Source organism: Pseudopodoces humilis, chromosome 17 (assembly GCF_049639895.1).
Source record: "Pseudopodoces humilis isolate 2021_Gansu_Grassland_sample_001 chromosome 17, ASM4963989v1, whole genome shotgun sequence".
In the NCBI taxonomy this organism is placed as follows: Eukaryota; Metazoa; Chordata; class Aves; order Passeriformes; family Paridae; genus Pseudopodoces; species Pseudopodoces humilis.
In genome coordinates, this window is record NC_142216.1 from 14,822,197 (window position 1) to 14,840,071 (window position 17,875).

The 17,875-nt window shown below is 57.5% G+C and overlaps 3 protein-coding genes across 4 annotated transcripts; 1 reads left to right on the forward strand and 2 right to left on the reverse strand.

The window, feature by feature from the left end:
• Positions 1-604: 604 nt before the first annotated feature.
• IK (IK cytokine) lies at positions 605-8,685 on the reverse strand. Its single transcript, XM_005523456.2, has 20 exons — positions 8,593-8,685; positions 7,961-8,027; positions 7,626-7,718; positions 7,157-7,216; positions 6,464-6,631; positions 6,266-6,380; positions 5,997-6,067; positions 5,841-5,887; positions 5,452-5,615; positions 5,225-5,333; positions 4,782-4,821; positions 4,190-4,409; positions 3,947-3,965; positions 3,394-3,472; positions 3,057-3,137; positions 2,467-2,524; positions 2,040-2,128; positions 1,626-1,734; positions 993-1,027; positions 605-826 (listed from the first exon to the last, which is right to left on the reverse strand). The coding sequence occupies exons 1-20, from the start codon at positions 8,606-8,608 to the stop codon at positions 799-801; spliced, it is 1,668 nt and encodes a 555-aa protein (XP_005523513.1). The 5' UTR covers positions 8,609-8,685; the 3' UTR covers positions 605-798.
• A 155-nt stretch (positions 8,686-8,840) lies between these two features.
• NDUFA2 (NADH:ubiquinone oxidoreductase subunit A2) lies at positions 8,841-9,986 on the forward strand. The gene is made up of 3 exons (XM_005523455.3): positions 8,841-8,963; positions 9,069-9,175; positions 9,792-9,986. Exons 1-3 carry the CDS (start codon positions 8,860-8,862, stop codon positions 9,881-9,883), a joined length of 303 nt encoding a protein of 100 aa, XP_005523512.1. The 5' UTR covers positions 8,841-8,859; the 3' UTR covers positions 9,884-9,986.
• TMCO6 (transmembrane and coiled-coil domains 6) lies at positions 9,907-17,373 on the reverse strand. Of its 2 annotated transcripts, none has more exons than XM_088063546.1 (12): positions 17,242-17,373; positions 16,116-16,240; positions 15,764-15,873; positions 15,459-15,642; positions 14,397-14,501; positions 13,809-13,894; positions 13,164-13,280; positions 12,403-12,514; positions 12,148-12,211; positions 11,964-12,058; positions 10,998-11,165; positions 9,907-10,370 (listed from the first exon to the last, which is right to left on the reverse strand). In XM_088063546.1, exons 1-12 carry the CDS (start codon positions 17,318-17,320, stop codon positions 10,218-10,220), a joined length of 1,398 nt encoding a protein of 465 aa, XP_087919672.1. In that variant the 5' UTR covers positions 17,321-17,373; the 3' UTR covers positions 9,907-10,217. The 2 variants fall into 2 exon arrangements, with proteins under 2 accessions (XP_087919672.1, XP_005523795.2); XM_005523738.2 differs by having other exon boundaries at positions 12,148-12,319.
• Between the last annotated feature and the right edge of the window lie 502 nt (positions 17,374-17,875).

Sequence of the window (17,875 nt, forward strand, 5' to 3'; positions counted from 1 at the left end):
GCTCCCCACCCACCTCATGTTTTGCTGTTCTTTAGCGCTTCACCATTGGGAGCTCCACAGGCTCCTTAATTCGCACCACAGGGTCCTTAGTTCACACTGTCATCCCCTCTCTCTGTTCCCAGGGGAGGGGCAGCCAGGGGCCAGGTAGCACTTCTGCCCCTTGCAGGGCCTGCAGGGATACCCCCTAAAGACCCCAGCCCAGCCAGGGACCACCAGCAGCACCCCTGCCCGAGGGGCCAGCCCAGCTCCCTGCTGGCCCCATCACACACACCCAGAGCAGCCCTCTGCCAGTGCTCAGAGCAGCAGAGAATGCTCATTCAGGTCATTGCACATGCTGTACCCTACCCAAGGTCCCATTTCTTCCCCTTGCCCTGAGGCACAGAATGTTCACCTGGGATTATTGCTCCCAAATAGACTTGTCAGTTTTATCCAGGGATGCTGCCCCCAGCCCAAAAGGCTCCCTCAATAAATACACTGAGCCACGGTTTGCCCTGTCAGCCCCAAGTGTGCTTGCTAAGTAGAAGAGTCCTAGCCTCCCTTCTGTTTCAAAGAAGGCTAGAATGTGCCCAGGCACCTCCTCTCTGCACAAACAGATGACCACACACAAATTTAATGTGATTTTATTAAGGCTACAACATTTACACAGCACAGGCTCTACAGCAAAGAACAGAGTGAGGAAGAGCCCCCAGCCCTGAGCAGAGAGTGGACGGTGTGTGGGGCAAGGAGAGCACACCAGCACGCTCCAGGAAGGCAGCTCCCAGCAGGCCAGGCTTCCAGGAGGAAAAAACATGGGAGCCATCAGTACTTGGGACGTTTCACCTCAACCCTGGAAGAGAGAGGGGCAGGAGAGTGGTGAGGATGCAGGGCAGGCAGCTCCACCACCCTCCCACCCAGAGCTCAGCACTGACATCCACACTCTCACACCACAGAAGGTGGGGGGCCCCCAGTATGGCCCCAGAAGCTGAGCCACAAGCAGAGACTACTGTACTTACCCATCAGCCTCCAACTTCTTCCTCTTCTCGATGATCTGCAGAGAAAGCACAAAGTCCTATTACCCTCAGGGAATCTGGCTGCTCACAACTAGCAGAGGGGCTGGAGGATGCCAGATACACTGGGGAGAGCTGCAGCCAGGCCAGAGAGCTGATGTGAGCTACAGTTGGAGAAGCTTGGCCTCTTCACCCTTTGCTCCTTTCTGGCCACCACAAATCATTTGTTCTCACCTTCCCCAGCCCACCCCACCCTGCTCACCCTGCCCCAGCTCTGCCAGCTGGCACAAACAGGGAGCCACTAAACATGTCCTGTCCCCTCCCATCCCCTTTGGATGGCTCCAAACTAATTGTTTTGGACATGTTCATCTGCTGCACAGCCCAGAGCAAAAAGCCCCTGACTGGGGCTGCTCTCAGTTCCAAACAGAGCTCCAGACTCTTCTGCAATACTGAAGGCCCAAGTATTTGCCTGATACTCTTGCAAGGAGCAAATCCAGCTGGTAGAGCCAGCTCTGGTGCTCACACACACATTGCCAATGGCTGGGATGAGCCGTGGCTGGGACAGTGAGGACAGGAGTGGGGGGGAGCTGTCCTGGGCAGCTCCAGGCTCAGTAGCCCCAGCCCAGCTCGGGCACTCACCGCACTGATCTTCTTCCACTGCCGGTCCAGCTCCGCCTTGTCATTGGTCTCCTTGAAGCGGCGCGTCTTGCGTCCCTCAGACATCTTGATGCCGTACTGGAAGGCTGCCCTGGAGAGGGAGCAAGACATGGCTCAGCACCCACAGGGGATCCACAGCCTGCCAGAGAAAGGGACACATCTCCCCAGCCATGTTCCAGAGTTTGCCTGAGCCCCCAAAAGCAGCGCCTGGGCTGGAGTCCTCAAGAGTGACACTAAGAGCAAAAACAAACCACCAGGCCCAGGATCCACAGCTCCTCCCCAGGTTCTCACAGGGGAGCCCCCAGCTTGCTTTAAGCTGCCCCAGCACCCAGGCTTGGCCAGCACAGTCATCCCACCCAGAACCCTCACTTGGCCCTTCCTGAGGGCTACACTCACTTGGGCAGAGCCTCTTTGTTGTTCATGTACTCGCTGTACTCCTCCTGGGTGTCAAAGTCCCAGCGGCCCAGAGGCCCCTTCTTGTTACCCTGCAGGGATTACATTACAGACAATGACTCAGAGCAGCTTCTCACACAGCCACAAGGCTCCATCTCCCACCAGCCCCAGATCAATGGCCTTGGCTCCATATTCCCTCCCCGAGAAGTTCCAGACAGATTTTGTAGAAGTCAGAACAGAGTAGCATGCCTGTCAACACCTCTGGGTCAAGTGCCAGTGATACTTGTTTGCCCCCTGACACAACAGTGAACTGATCAGCAAACCCCAAAGCTCTCAGCACCCAGCTCCACTGCTGCTTCTTTCCCATGGGATCCTCGCTGGCACTGGTGCATGCTTTGCTGGCTGCTCCTAAAGGCTGGTGCCAACATACCTGATCCATTTTGCTGTAGTCTACCTCTTCATCACTGTCCACAGCCATATCATCCATTCTGGGGAGAAAAAAAATCAAGGAAAGGGTTCAGAGTGGGTGCCTGAGATGGATCAGGACCTTGGATGGTGGGAGTCATGTCTCGTGGCCTCAGACCAAACACACAGCTCCTGGACCAGAGGGGAGTAGCCCCAGCTGCAAGCCCTGCAGGTGGACCTGTACCTACAGGGCATCCAAGGTTGGAAATGCTCCCAGGATGACTCTGCAGGCTAAAAAGATGTCCCTCTTCCACCGAGGGAGCCCAGAGCTTCACAACCACATGGATTAACAGGGAATGCAGCAGATTCCCAGGCATCTCAGCCTCCCCTTGGCTCTGAGGGGCAACAGGCTCCAGGCAGCCACTTACAGCAGAGAGCAGCTAGGAAGAGCCTGAACAAGGGCTTGGGATGGTTTTACCAGGCAGCTGTTCCCACAGACAAGGCCAGACCTGCTCTCCCAAGGAGCTGTGAGGCTGATGCTCAAATTCATGCTGCCAGAGAACAGCAGCCCCATGGCACATCCTCTCCCACCCACAGCTCCCTGCTGCTCCTTACGTGGCAGGGTAGCACTCAGCATAGCTGTTGGACATGCCAAAGAAGTCTCCAAGCTGCTTCTTGTCTTCTGGCTTCTTCAAAGTGGCAGCAGATAAGGAAAGCACCGCATGAGCTGAGCCTTACAGCTACAGGCTGGGCACAGCCAGCTGAAAAACCCCATCCTACCCCAACACAACTGAACTGGGGGGTGAAGCTTTTGTTTGGTGTAGGAGAAGCAAGGCTTGGGCCGCATTTCCCTGCTACGAGGTGAGGCAGGACAGCCCCCAAGATGTGCCTGTGCCTGCAAGGGCAGCCCAGCCCCACAGCCAGCCAGGCTGGCACAGACAGTAAAGGATATGCCTCTGTTCCCTCCCAGCCAGCAGCTCCAGCAAACTTCTCATTGATGGACTTGATGAGCTCCTTGGCTGAGCCAGGTCCTGGGGTAGAGAAAGCAGCAGGTTAAATCTGGGGGGAAGAACAGCTCACTGCAGAACACTGGGGCTGGACAGAGTCACTCTGGGACACAGTAACAGGCAGGACAAGCTGCACATGAGGTACGAGGGGAGGAGCAAACCAGTTTGGCACTGATGGGGTCTGCTGATCCCAGGAGACCTGGAATCTTACAATGGTTTGTGTTGGAAGGGATCTTGAAGCCTATCTTGTTCCAACTCCCTGCCATAGGCAGGGACACCTTTCACTATCCTGGGTTTCTCCTAGCCCTGTCCAACCTGGGCTTGAACACATCCTGGGATGGGCCAGCCACAATTTCTCTGGGCAACCTCTGCCAGGTGCTCACCACCCTCACAGGGAAGAATTTCTTCCTAATATCTAATCTACATCTCTCCTTTTTTAGCTTAAAACCCTTCCCCCCTTGTCCTATCCCTCCCAGGGATCCGCACCACTTGACTCACCTTTGTCAATGTCTGTGGGCTGCAAAGAGAAGGGAGAGACAGTGTCAATCACACAGAGCTGAACCACAAACCCAAACAGGCTGGTGCTGCCTCACTTGCTGAGGGACCAGCCCTGGGGCCAGGCAGAGCTCAGCAAGAGCTGACAATAGCACGTGTAGGGGCACAACCATTGATACCCAAAGCCCCCCAAGCCCACAAAGGGCAGAGCTCCGGTGGGACAGTCCTTCATGAGCAGAGACTCACTTCATCATCAGCCTTGGGCTTCTCAAAGTAGCTGTGCCTCTTCTTCTCCTCCTCCCGCTCGCGGTCCCGCTCCCTGTCTCTCTCGCGCTCCCGGTCCCTGTCACGCTCTCGCTCCCGGTCTCGCTCCCGGTCCCGCTCTCTCTCCCGGTACCTCTCCCGTTCCTTGTCCCGTGGCATCTTGGCAGTGGAGGGCACATAATCCCCAATGTCTTCAAAGATGCTACAAGTGGAAAAGAGCCTGGAGTTACGTTGTGCTGCAGAAAGAGGCCATAACCACCTCCTTGTGACCTGGAGCACACAGGACCGAGAGCTAAGGACACCAGATATGGAAGTGGTTTCCACATCTGTCAGAGGTATCACTGCACTTCTGCTCCCTTCTGCTGCAGGACCTGAGTTGTGTGGTCCAGGGCAACAGTGAGCCCTCACCTGTCTCAAGCCTGAAATCCAAACCAGAGCTTGCCTCCAGCCTTGTCCTATAAACCACAGGTCCAGCAGCTCCAAACTCAGCCCACTCTAAATGTGGTGGGTCAAAAAGCCATTCCCTAAGGGACAGAGCTTTGACCCCATAGCCTGAGGGCAGAGAGGCACTTACTTCATATCAGCCTCAGGAGGCTTCTTCTCATCCAGCTTCCCTGCAAAGACAACAGCAGTGAGAGGCACATCATCCCCTCTGCCCCCTGTGCTGCTCCTCTATCCCTGTCCGGGGATAGCTGCAGGAGTGGGAAGCCAGGACAATGTCACATCATACCCAGCACCCCAGGAAGCCACTGTGTCCCTCCCCAAGAGGGGGCATTTTCCCAAGGAACTGGGCCTTCATCAGAAGAGCAGAGCACCACGAGGTACCCTCACAGCTCTAGTTTCCCAGTAGCCTGTCCCATGTGCTCCTGCCTTCAGGACACAGCATTCAGGAAATCACTGTTCTCCAAGCCCACTGTCTCATGGCCCAGGGGAATACCACAAACCAAAACACATCCCATTCCCTTGGGATATGCTCCAAGCACTAAAATCCTATTACTTGGTTCCTTCAACTCCTACCTTTGTCTTTCTTCTTGAGCTTCTTGTTGCGGGTGCCTTGCCTGAGATAGGAGAGGATCTGCGTGAGCTTGCTGATGACGATGTCGTTGGTGGTCAGCGTGGTCTGTGCCTGAAAGGGAAATCCATGAGGAAGCATCCTGCTCCCTTGACAGCAAATCCTCCCAGAAAAACCTGCTCTGGCCAATTCAGAGCAGGGAGGTGAAGCAGGCTGGAGGCCTGCTGGGTACCTCCATGGTGGGGCAGTCAGCCTTGCTGCGGATCAGCGTGGTGGGGATATCGGTGTCGGCGTATTCATCATCCAGATCTACCACGTAGGCCATCCTGCCTGGCAGGAACAGCTCATTCCGCTCGTAGGTCTTGTTCTTGAACAGGATGCGGTAAATGTTGCGGCCTGGAGGGAAGGAAAAGTGTGGGAAAGCAGAGGATAAAGCCAAAGTGAAGCGTGTTTAGTTCATCAGCAACATGAGAATCGCCTCCTGAGGACACATTTCCTCCAGTCCTCAAATTTAGGACTCTCCCCCTCCAATGGTTTTCATTCTTCCATTCACCCTCCAGGATTTCTCCCACTTTCATGGCACAGACAAGGTGGGGAACAGACACATCCACACAGTCTTACCCAGCCGGGTCTTAAATTCAATTTTGTTCTCAGGATCTTCATCTTTCCTAAACAGAAACAGAAACCAGAAGTATTAGAGCCAAGTGAATGGCTCCTCTGCATCCTCCTCCCTGGCAAGCAGCTGCACTCAGGAGTGTAAAATCCTCAATCACTCACTTAGCTTCTTTCTGGGGCTTCTCCATCATTTCCTCCTCTTCCTTCTCCTTGCTGGCAATCTCAGCCCGTACCTGGATGCAGAGTAAATCCACAAATTACAGCCCAAGACATGCCATTGCTGCCCATCTGGGAGCCCCATCAGATCCTCAGCCCTGCAGCAACCCTTCCCAGGAAGGGAAATCCATACTGCCAAGACCAAGTAGTAACACCCAGCCTCGTGTCTGTGGGAGAGGACAGGGCAAGAGCAGCACGGTGATATCTGCACTCACCTTCTGCAAGAGCGCAAAGTCCAGACCCTTCACCAAGTGAGTGTGCTCCATGTCACCACCCAAGAACTTGGACTCCTGGATCAACTGTCTCCTCTTCTCTGCAGCAGATTTATCCCTGTGCAATGAGAAGGGAGCCAGGTAAGAGCCAGCCCCCCTGGATCAGCCTGGCGAGCCGAGGCCCCAGCACAGCCCACGTACGCCTCGGCCGTGGGCCCCACAGCCCTGTAGTTGGCAGTGGTGCTGATCAGCTCTGTCTCCTCGTAGTCCTTGTTCACTCCATCTCTCCTCTCCTTGGCTCGATCTCGGTACTTCTCGGCCAGTTCCCTCTCGCGCTCGATCTCCTGCTGCCGCAGCTTCGCATAGTAACTGGGGGTGGAAAACAGCTCAGGGTTAAGAGTGACCTGTTCATGTTTCTGAGGTCAGGTAACAGCCCAAGGCCTCACACACACCCATTCTGCTCCAAATCCCTTCCCCAAAATCACACTAGAGCACCATGGGACACAACAGGCCTGGGGGGAACTGCTGTACTGAGGCCAGCTAAGCTAAGCTCCATCCTCCCTTCCAAAGGGAAGGGGTCCAGTGCAGTCCTGCTGTGCAGACATGCCCCAAGCACACAGTGATCAGTGCAATGTCCCACCACTGCCCTGCTCTCCCAGACACCCACAGGGCCTCTCCTGCTCCTTCTGGAGGTGAAGCTTCAGCCCCATCCTACTGCTGCCCTCCCACAGCTGTTGCCACAAGCAGTGACAGTTCCTCAGCCTGAGCTCTTCTCCAAAGCTCTTAAATAATCTACTCAAGACCCTCTTTGGGAGACCAAGAGATCAGAACTGCTTCCATGAGCAGGATGTGATGTATAATGACAAGTCCTGCTGCATCTCTTTCCCCACTTACCTTTTTTTCTTCCTCCTGCGAGCAGCTGGATCTTCATCCTCATTGTACTCCCGGGGCATCCTGGAAAAGGGTGTAAAACACATGTACAGTCTGCAGAGCCACATGGGTGACAGGTGAACAGAACAGTCCCTCAGACACAGCAGGGCAATAAGATGCTCAGAGATGGAACAGAACAGTCTCTCACCCTTAATTTCCCCCTAACTCCACACTGTCAACAGGGAGAGGAAAAGATTGATTTTCACTGAGACAAATCTGCCTCCTGCACAAAGTGTCTCAACAGCCATGAAGCCTCACTCTTATTTACAACAGCCCCGACCCACCTGCTTCTCCACTTCCCACACTCAATGGCAAAAGCCCTTGTAGACATTCCCCTACAGAGTGCAGGGGAGAGGGTCAGCTGGGCACAGAGCCCCAAAGGGACAGGGTGCATGGATTGTCCCATGGACCTGTGAAACAGAGCCCTACTCACTCATGGTGGCGAGATTTGGAGGGTGGCGCAGATGTTGGCGCAGCCCGCGGGGTCATGAGAAGCTTCCTGAAGTCTTCATTGGTCAGCTTGGACCTACAAGGGAGGGAACGAACAGAAATCATCATTCCCAAAGAGCGCTGGAGGAGGAGCAGGTCCTGTGTGACTGAGATGGGCACCAGGCGCCCATGGAGGGGGCCCAAAGACTGGAGTGCACCAGTGACTTCCAGCATCTCCATGGGAATTCCTGAGAGAGAAGAGGAGAGTGCCACAGGTGTGGCACAGGGGTGCCACAGTGCTGCTCCAGTCCCGCCCCAGGGCCCCAGCGCTGTACTCACTGGTGGAAGGAATGCGAGTCGTCCACATCGTGGCCATCGGGGGCCAGGGGGTTGGAGAACGGCTCATCTAGGGGACATGAGAGAGAGCTCAGACACTGCCTGCACAGCTTCACACCCTCCCAGAAACCACGAAGGGAACAGTGTCCGCCTGCAGCTCCGAGGTGGATCCCAGCCCGCTGTCACTCGGGCCGGCCTGGTCCCGGTGCCACTGCGAGACCTCTGTGCCTTCCGGGGGGTGTCCCAGGGCCTCCCGTCCCCCACACCCCGGGACTGCCTCTGCATCCTCTCGGGAGCCCGAAACAAACACACTCCTGGTGTCAACCCCCGCCGCACCCGCGGAGCTCCTCAGCCCCGGGCTCCCGCCGGCTCCCGGCCCGCGAGGTGCCCTGGCCCGGCTCCGCGGGCTGTGGCCGCACCCCGTCCCCCCGCAGAGCTGTCCCTCGCCCCGGGCCGGGGCTCCCCGGGGGATCCCCCGCTCCCCCGCGCAGCTTGGGCCTACACTGCCCTCCCCACCGGGCCGCTGCCACCCGCCCCGCCCCAAGCGCCGCGACAGCCCCTGCGCGGGCCAAGTGTCGCGGCCCGGGGTTGTCCGGGAATGCCCCGTGTCCCCTGTCCCCTGTCCCCGAACTCACTGTCCCGGTCCGGCATCGCTGCGCTCCCAGCTCCGCTGCGCGGCCCTTCCGCTCAGCGCTGCCCTCCCAGCGCACCCCGCGCCGGGCGCTCCCATTGGCCGCTGCGATCACGGCGAGCCCTCCCATTGGTGGGCGCAGGAACTGCGGGCGCTCCCATTGGCGGGTGTGATCACGGCGAGCGCTCCCATTGGTGGGCGGACGGGAAAGACGGGCGCTGATTGGCCGAGGTGCCGCAGTCCCGCCCCCGCGCTGTTATCCGCAGGGAAGATGGCGGCGGCCGCTGTGAAGAGCATCGGGGGCGGGCTGGGCCAAGGGCTGAGGGAGCTCCGCATCCACCTGTGCCAGCGCTCCGCCGGCAGCCGCGGCGTCAGGTCAGCGCGGGGATGGGCCGGGACGGGGCCGGGGGTGCTCCTCCAGGGGACCGAGACACCCCCGGGCTGACCCACAGGCACCGCCGCTCCTCCTTCCCTCCGCAGGGAATTTATCGAGAAGCACTATGTGACCCTGAAGAAGGCAAATCCCAGCTTCCCCATCCTGATCCGCGAGTGCTCCGGTATCCAGCCCAAGCTCTGGGCTCGCTACGGTGAGTAGGGGGTGCCCGCCCGGAAACACCATGGAATTATCATGGAATGGTTGGGGGTGGAAGGGACTTTAGGGGACGTGAGTGTTTATGGGAAGGATCAGAAAGAACTCAGCAGGGGCTTTCCAGCCTATGACACGATCTCACACCCCCACTACCTTCACTACACAAAATTGGGGTTGTTTTTCCTTTATTTTCACTGCCTTCTCAGTGAAACAAGGCAGCACAAAAGCCCATCTGGGGGCTGGAATCCTGGAAAGGATTTGTTTTCCTCAATGGTCATTTGGGCTGGAAAAAATTAATTTAGAAGCTTTTGAAATGGTGCAGTAAGTCTGAAGGAACAGTTTTCAGTCTGCTTTCCTGAGGGGAGCACCTTGCTGGGATGAGGCTGACAGCCACAGGGTTGCTAGAAAAAGGAGACTGGGAAAGGTGGTGAGCTGCTTTGAGTTCTTCCCAAGGGAAAGGAGGAGAATAGGAAGGTGAAAAAGATAACTTGGGCACATGGAGGGACACTGGGACATGGTGAGTGGGGAGGGGTGGTGATGGGAGGCTGTGACACCAGTGCCCTTGCAGCAGGAAAGGTGCAACCTGCCCCCTCTCACCCTGTCTGTTTCCCCAGAGTTTGGGAAGGAGAAGAGCATCCCACTGAACAACCTAACTGTGGATGAAGTGGGCAAAGCCCTGCAGAGCCTTGTGAAAAGCCACGCGTAACGACAGACGGGAAACACACGTGCTGGAGACTTGACTGATAATCTTTAATGTCAAAGGTGTATCTTTAATTTATCAATTCATAAATACAGTGTGTTTACCTTGAGCTTGGTGGTGGCTGAGAGCCCAAGGAATGGCTGATGCAGCCATCACCCCTCCCTGGCACAGGACAGTCTGCCTGGGCTGCAGCTCAGCTCTGCCCCTGCTGCAGGCTCTGGGGGCACCTCCCCTGTGCAGCCAGCACTGGGCACATCAGAGCCCTGAGCAGCCCTTGGGAAGGTGCCACAACTTGAACAGACAGTTTATTCCCCCTGGGAATGCAGGGAAGGAGCAAGGCCTAGGAGAAGGCAGCCAGTGTGGCCTGGCAGGCACTGGGGGCTCCTGACCTGACCACATCCAGCAGTGCCTGTGCCCGCTCCTGCAGCTCTGGGATGCTCTGGTGCTGCTCCAGGGCCTGGTGCCCACCTTGCCTGGTGAAATCAGCAGCAGCCTGTGTGAGAGAAGAGGGTGAGAGCTGGCTGGGTGCTACACTTGATCATCTCTGCCCAAGCCACCACATCCCAGGGAACGGGGCTGAGGGAATTCCCCAGAGCCCTCCCACACACTGCATTCCTGATCCAGGTAAATCCCAGCATGCTGGTGGTTGGTTGGAAAGGACTTTAAAGGCCATCTCATTCCCACCCCCTGCCACAGACAGGGACACCTTCCACCAGGTGCTCCAAGCCTCATCCTGCCTGGCCTTGAACATCCAGGGATGGGGCAGCCACAGCTCCTCTGGGCACCCTGTGCCAGGGCCTCTCCACCCTCACAGAGGAGAATTCACTCCTGTGATCTGCAGCAAGTGAAGCAACCTCAGCAGGATCAAAAGAAAACTTGGAGTAGAAACAGCCTGCCCAAACACCAGTCCTTGCCAGTAAGAAAGGAACTCTCTGCAGACACAGGAAGGGCTTCCACCCTCTGCATCAGTGTCCCTTTGGATGGGGGCCTGAGTGCTGTGGGGTGCAAGGGAGTGGGGCAGTGGTGTTCAAATTACAGTATCATCCCCCTCCACAATAACAATAACCCCCACAATAATCATTCCCCATCCCCTTTCCAATGCTGTGCCCTGAGCCCTCACCTCTGGGCAGTGCAAGAACAGGAGGTGCAGCAGCTCCAGGCACTGCCCCACGGCCTCGGGGTCGGGCAGGGTGAGAAGGGGCAGGAGCTGGGGCAGGAGGGGCTGCTGGAGCAGCCGCTGGCACTGGAACAATCCCTTCTCTGCCATGTTGCACAGCACGGTCAGCACCTGTGGGAGGGAGAGGGAGCGAGCAGCGAGTGCTCCGTGGGCAGGTTCCTGACAGGCTTGGGAGGCTCCCAACCACTCTCCATGCCATGGAATTGTGGAATGGTTTGGATTAGAAGGGACCTTAAAGCTCATCCAGTCCAACCCCTGCCATGGCCAGGGACACTTCCACCCTCCCAGGCTGCTCCAAGCCATGTCCCTTCTCTGGGCAACCTGTGCCAGGGCCTCACCACTCTAACAGGGAAGAATTCTTCCCAATATCCCATCTAACCCTGCCCTTTGTCAGTGTGAAACCATTCCCTGTTGTCTTGTCACTCATCTCCTTGCCCAAAGTCCCTCTCCACCTTTTTTTCTTGTCCTGCCAGGTGCTTGCCCACAGCCAAGTGCCCACCAAACCACTGGATTTGTAATGTTTCCTGCACACCTACCCCAAGGCACTGTTCATCCCTGTGCCAGGCAGACCCAGCCTTGCCACCCACACCCCTGGCAGCGTCCCCAGTCTCCTAAAGCTTTGTGGTCTTTCAAAGGAAAGTGGCAGGAGCCTTCCCAGGCCTGCTCCAGGGGCTGGCCCCAAGTTAACATCTCCCTTGGGACACTCTTGTGCTGGGACAAGGCTCTGCCAAGGGTAAATACAGCTGGAGTGGCTCTGGGGGAGGTAGCTGGTGACTGCCCCCACATGGGACCTTCTGCCCAGCTGTCACTGCTGCCCCATCCACCCTCCGAGTCCAGCACTGTCAGTGTGGGATTCATGTTCTGAACCCAGTGCTCCCCACCATTCCCAACGTGTGGGGCAAGGTTTACCAGCACAGTGGCCATGTGGGAACACGTCAGGAGCTGCAGCAGGGCCGGGAGCAGCTCCAGGGAGAGCAGAGCAGAGCAGAGGAAGGGATCATCCGCTGGGGTGGGCAGAGAAGGAAGATGTGAATAAAAGCAGGGTGGGTCCCAGCAGTGTCCAGCTGTGCCACCAGCGCTGTGGGACACTCACCTGTGAGGTTATTGAGCAGCCACAGGCACTCCTGGATGAGGAAAGGGTGCTGCTGCAGGAAGCACTGCAGGATGAGGAAGAGGGCGATGAGCAGGCGCCCGTCCTGGCCCTGCCCCTGGCAGCCTGTCTGTGCCAGCAGGTTACTGAGACTCCGCAGCACAGGGCACACGAGCTGTGACAGAGGGACACACCAATCCCTTCAGCAGTGTCCCCACAGCAATCCTGAGAACAGCCAGCACCCTGCCCACCTCTCACCAGCTCCAGGCCCTCGGGAACATCCTGGGGGATTTGGGAAGCCAGGTCGAGCAGGAGCGAGGTGAGGGCAGGCATGGCCCCCAGCGCCAGCAGCACCTCGTTGTCTTTGTGCCTGCAAAGAGAGGGACAGTGCTGTGGCCTTGGAGCTTGGGGAGGGGAAACTGCCACATCCCCTCACCAAACAACAGGGCCTGGAAATTCAGAGTGCTCTCCTGAACCACCACAGGGCTTATTTCATATTGGAACAGTGGCTTCTTTCACACTAGAATAGCAGATTTTTTTCTGGGCTTAGAAGAAAATCTAAAAGCCCCTGAAAAACAGATTCCCTGGAGTTATCTGTGTGGGTCTGGAAATGACAGCACTGACCCTTGAGCATCTACACATTCCTTGGCTCCAGCGGCAGGCAGGGATTGCTGGCACGGCCCAGATGGGTGGCCCTGGGCCAACCCCACAAGTGTGAGGGTTGCCTTGGGAAGTGTGGGGGACAACTCCAGGCATGGGAAATGAATTTGGGGGCATTTAGAGGATTAGAAACAGCCTCCTCAGGTTTATCACCCATTACCACCCTGTAAAAGAGCTCAGTGACCCCACACACTGCACATGTGCTCAGACAGGAGAGCTGGGATATCCAGGACAGCTGGGGAATTGCTTTCCCAAGGGAAAAGGGGAAGCAAACCAGATCCCCTTGTAGGACCATGAGCCTTCGTGCCTCTATTTGGCTGCTCCCAGGGAACTCAAAACGAGGAGAAAAATGCATTTACCTACAAATGATGTAGTGGAGACACCACGCAAACTCCACGGCCGCTCCCATGGCAGCCTTGAGGCCGGAGCAAACCAGTCGGAGCATGTGCTGCGGGAGAACCGAATCCAGGACCAGGCTGGGGGCAGAGGGCAGAGTTAATGAAGGCACAAGCAGGACACAAACAGGGAGACACAAACCCTGGCCACTGAGCAGGGAGCTGCTGTACCCCATACTGGGGGCCACAGGGTCCAAACACACACCTGGAAGGGATTCTGAGCCAAGGGCTGTGGCCTTGGGCTCTCCCTGTCCATGGCAGGGCCTGGGGACATTCAGGACACTTTGACTGGGGTCACATTTTTGGCACTGGAGGCTGTCAAGTTGAACTTTTCCTTTGCAAGAGGAACACAGCCAGAATTCCCTGTGAGCCTTCCCTGCTCCATGCTGGCCTTTACTGAAATACCAGAGCTGTCTGCTCAGATGAGGCCAAGGGCAAGGAGCCAAGCCCTGCTCCCTGATCTGCATCAAAACTTCCACAGTTCTGGTAGGATTCTGCCCTGAACTATTAATGTCACTGGGATGGGGAAGGTGTCGTGTCCCCAGCACACAAATACCACTCAAGGCCCCGGGGCCCATCCCGGTGAGGGGTTCAGAGGCTCAGACTCACGGGATGATCTCCATGGGCGCTTCCTTGGCTTGGAGGAGCTGTGAGAGGACATAGCCCACACCTTCCAGCACTGCCTCGTGTGGGGACTGCAATCCAAGAGAACAGAGCTGATCCCTCCTCACACAGCCAGGGCCCCAGGGTGCCAACCAAACCCAGCTGAGCAGCACAGCCTCACTGTGCCTGGAGAACAGGGGGCACAGAGGGGCCAGGAGGGACACAGGAACCTCCAGAGCAGAGCTGTCCCCCTCCCCACATTCACTGGGCTTAGCCCAAATGCAGCAAAATTCCTGGTTTGAATTTGGACCTGCAAACCCCAGCCCTGCTGGGCCCAGGGCAGGCAGAGGGGACAGGCTCCCTGTGCTGCAGACTGTACCAGGCAGCCACTGCATGGGGGAGATTGTGCTGGGAAGAGCACAAAGGGGTGAGCTGAGCCCTGAAATGAGCACAGGGAGCCCACAAGTGACCCTCACTTGTGGGAACAGCTGCCTGCAGAGCTCCCCCACAGCTGGAAGGAAAGCTGGGGACTCAGGGCTGTCAGAAAAGTCTCTCTAGGGCACAGCAGAAATGTGGCTGAGCTGTTTCACCCACCTGGATGCAGGATGCCAGCACTGGAATTATGCCCTGAGGCAGCAGTTGCTTCCTCACAGCCTGACTTTCTACCACGAGGTTCCCCAGTGTGTACAAACACAGCTCCTGCAACAACACAGCAAAGCAGGAGGTGACCCCGAGAGCAGCCAGCAAAGCCTCAGGTCCCACACAGTGCCCTGAGCAGGGCAGGAGCTGGCCTTGGAGAGGGAAACACAGCTGGATGCTGCTGGACTCCCCAGGCACCCCATTCCCAGCTCAGTCAGCTTCAGTTCATTCTTCTTCTATCTGACAGAAGTTGGGATCTCATCACTCCCACTTTGGAGGTTTTTCTGGCTTCTGATTTTCAGGATGCCATTTCCCTGTGCCCCTTCTGGTTCTCCTGGAGCCTGCCTGTGTGGTGCATTCAAACGGGATCAGCACCTGGGGTCACTGCCCACCTTGCTCCTTAGCTCTGAGCCTGTTTCCAGATGGAGCAGCTGGAAAACACGTGGGCATCCCAGAGCTACTCCAGCTGTGCTCCTTTCCCAGACCAAGTTGTACAACATGGAACCACAGGCACTCTACTATCTACTCTTCTCCTTCCTTCCTTTCTTTCTTCCTTTCTTTCTTCTTATATATTTTCTTAAGTGATATCTTTGTACTTTTATATTATTTCATTTCTATAGTTAACAACCAAAGTGGCTACATACCTCCTTTGCATTGCAACCAAACTGCTCTAAAATAAACCTCCCATATATATATATTTTTATATATATATACACATCTGTGTACATAAACATGGGTCATTCTGTGTGGTTCCACTCTAATCCATCCCAAGGGATCTGTGAGTAATGAGAACTCAGTTACCCCACCGTCAGGGCAGGTCAAAACACCTGGGGACTGGGGACAGTCCTGCTCTCAGGGCAAGGCTGTGATGCCAAAAGATTTTGGCTTCCAGAGGGCCCTGTCCCACCAGCACTCCCACGTGAGCTGTGTGTGACAACAAGAGGTCAATACCAAGCACACCAGAGGATTCCCAGGTGCCACAGCCCCGGCAAATGTGGATGTGGACAGGGATCTCACCGTGAGCTCCAGGCTGTGTCCCGACAGGTAGGTGAGCAGGTAGGAGGTAACAGGCAGACACGCCTCAGCCACCGTGGGGACACTGGAGTGGGACAGCTCGTGCAGACAGCGAGCAGCCTCCAGCTGCAGCTCAGCCAGGCTGCTGGTGAAGAGCCCGGTGAGCGTCCGGATGCTGCCGTCCAGCCTGGGGGATCCAAAGGCTGCTGTCAGCTCCCACCCAGGGCCACACGCCAGCTCACCCACCCACAGGGATACAGGGCCCCTCAGGACCTGCCCCACGACAGCCACAGCAGGCCTGGGCTGACCTGACAAACTTCTGCTGAGTCTCCTCGTTCTGCAGAGCCCAGCGGAGGCGGCCGAGCGATCGCTGCCTGTCCTCCGAGCCCCTCTGCACACCCCTGAGCAGCTCCAGAACCTGGCCAGGGAATTAAAACATGCACTTTAAGCACTTAACAACTTAAAAGCACTGCCAGCATTAAGATTTTGCCCTGTTAATCCTTGAGGCAAAGGAACCCAGAGCATAAAGATGGACACAAGGAGCCTTGACTGCGTCTGGCAGTGAATCAGAACCACTCCCAAACCCATCCTCCTTTATATGCCGAGTCTGGGGAAGACCCCTGAGACCCCCTTTGCCGTGAAGAATGTCAGGTCTTTCACCTCATCCTCCGAGAGTGGATCTGGCACGACGTCTGCTCCATCCTGTCCACCCTCCTCGGCCGCGCTGTCCTCCCGCAGGAGCCGCTTGCTGACCAGCTGCTCCTGCCGCCGTGCCCTCCTGAGAGCTGCCATCAGACCGGGACATGTCACCCCCTGCCCGGGACAGGACACTTCTCCATCCCACCCAAGAGCCTCATTCCTCCCTCAGTCCAGGGAGGAACTGCCCATTCCTCCTTGTATGAGCCTGCAAGGGACGCAGGGACTGCACTCGGAGGGTTGGGCACACACAGTGGGAAGCCACTGCTGGGATACTGAGCAGGAACACGGGACAGAGGCCCGAGGAGCAGCTGGAGGGACCTGAGGCTGGATCCCACATAGGATCATAAAATCATTAAAGTTGGAAAAGACCTGCAAGATCATCAACTCCAGCCTTCAGCTGAACACCACCATGGCCACTAAGGCAAGCCCCAAGTGCCCTATTTAATTGATTTTGGAAAACACCTCCAGGAACGCTGACTCCACCTCTGCCCTGGGCAGCCTGTTCCAATGCCTGACCACCCTTCTGATGAAGAAATTTTCCTTAACATCCAACTTAAACCTCCCCTGGCCCAGCCTGAGGCCGTTCCCTCTCCTCCTGTCCCTGTTCCCTGGGAGCAGAACCCGATCCGGCTGTCCCCTCCTGGCAGGGATTGTGCAGAGCCACAAGGGCCCCCTGAGCCTCCTTTGCTCAGGGCTAAGACGTAGGCGAGACCCTGGAAAACCCAAACAGTGGGGGGGGGGGAAGGGGCTGTCGAAGAAACGGGGAATTCATGGCAGAAACCCCTCGGGTTAAAACGTGAAGCTGTAAAACGCTTCCCGGGCGGGCAGCGGCGCCCGTCCCCCCGAGATGCGCGCTCGGGGATGGGAGCGGCCAGGGCTGAGCTGGGGGGTCCCTCCCAGGCACGGGGGACCCCGCAGCCCCCCGGCTGTGCCCGCTGTCCCCGGCTGAGCTGGGGGGTCCCTCCCAGGCACGGGGGACCCCGCAGCCCCCCGGCTGTGCCCGCTGTCCCCGGCTGAGCTGGGGGGACCCCCCCAGGCGCGGGGGACCCCGCACCCCCCCGGCTGGGCCCGCTGTCCCCGGCCGGACCTGCCTCTCGCTCCCGCCGCCGCTCCCGCAGCTCCTCCGCGCTGCGCCCGCCGCGCCGGGCCCGCCGCCGGCCCCACATGGCCGAGACAGGAGAAACAGCCAGAGCACAGGATGAGGAGGAAAAGGCCGGTCCTGGGCCGGTCCTGGGCCGGTCCGGGGGCGGTCCCGGGGCGGTCCCGGGGCGGGGAAAACACGATCCCGGCCCCCCTTCGCGCCCAGCCCGCTCCGAGCCCGGGCGGCCGTGCCCCGCAGGGATGCGCGGTGGTTGTGCCGAGGACAAAAAAAACCCCAAAGATTCAGCAGAAATGTGAAACAAGGCGGCTCGGTGGCCCGGGACCTCCCGCAGTGGTGATGGGGACCGAAGGGCAGAGGAGTTCGTGCTTCCCCAGGGAGGTGTTTGGGGAATTCGCAGCTGGAGGGCAGAAATTAAAGATACCAGCCCTGGGCAGAGCTGCCGGGCTCGACAAAAGGGGCCGGGAGGAGAGCTCAGAGGGCAGCTGTGACTTTTCCATCATGCACTCAGCAGCGGTTTCCTGGAATTGCAGACCCATTTGGATGGGAAGAGACCTTAAAGCTCCTCCAGTTCCAAAACATCCACCATGGTCAGGGGACACCTTCCACTATCCCAGGTTGC

Excerpts from the sequence above, each read along its gene's own strand:
- NDUFA2 (XM_005523455.3), top strand. The coding sequence starts at position 8,860 with ATGGCGGCGGCCGCTGTGAAGAGCATCGGGGGCGGGCTGGGCCAAGGG. Across the intron at positions 8,964-9,068 it reads GCCGGCAGCCGCGGCGTCAG|GGAATTTATCGAGAAGCACT; the intron begins GTCAGCGCGGGG and ends TTCCCTCCGCAG. Across the intron at positions 9,176-9,791 it reads CAAGCTCTGGGCTCGCTACG|AGTTTGGGAAGGAGAAGAGC; the intron begins GTGAGTAGGGGG and ends CTGTTTCCCCAG.
- IK (XM_005523456.2), bottom strand. Across the intron at positions 7,719-7,960 it reads GACTCGCATTCCTTCCACCA|GTCCAAGCTGACCAATGAAG; the intron begins GTGAGTACAGCG and ends CCTCCCTTGTAG. Across the intron at positions 3,138-3,393 it reads GGCTGGGAGGGAACAGAGGC|TTTGAAGAAGCCAGAAGACA; the intron begins ATATCCTTTACT and ends ATCTGCTGCCAC.
- TMCO6 (XM_005523738.2), bottom strand. The coding sequence starts at position 17,320 with ATGTGGGGCCGGCGGCGGGCCCGGCGCGGCGGGCGCAGCGCGGAGGAG. Across the intron at positions 15,643-15,763 it reads ACTCAGCAGAAGTTTGTCAG|GCTGGACGGCAGCATCCGGA; the intron begins GTCAGCCCAGGC and ends TGGATCCCCCAG. Across the intron at positions 10,371-10,997 it reads TGTTCTTGCACTGCCCAGAG|GCTGCTGCTGATTTCACCAG; the intron begins GTGAGGGCTCAG and ends TCTCTCACACAG.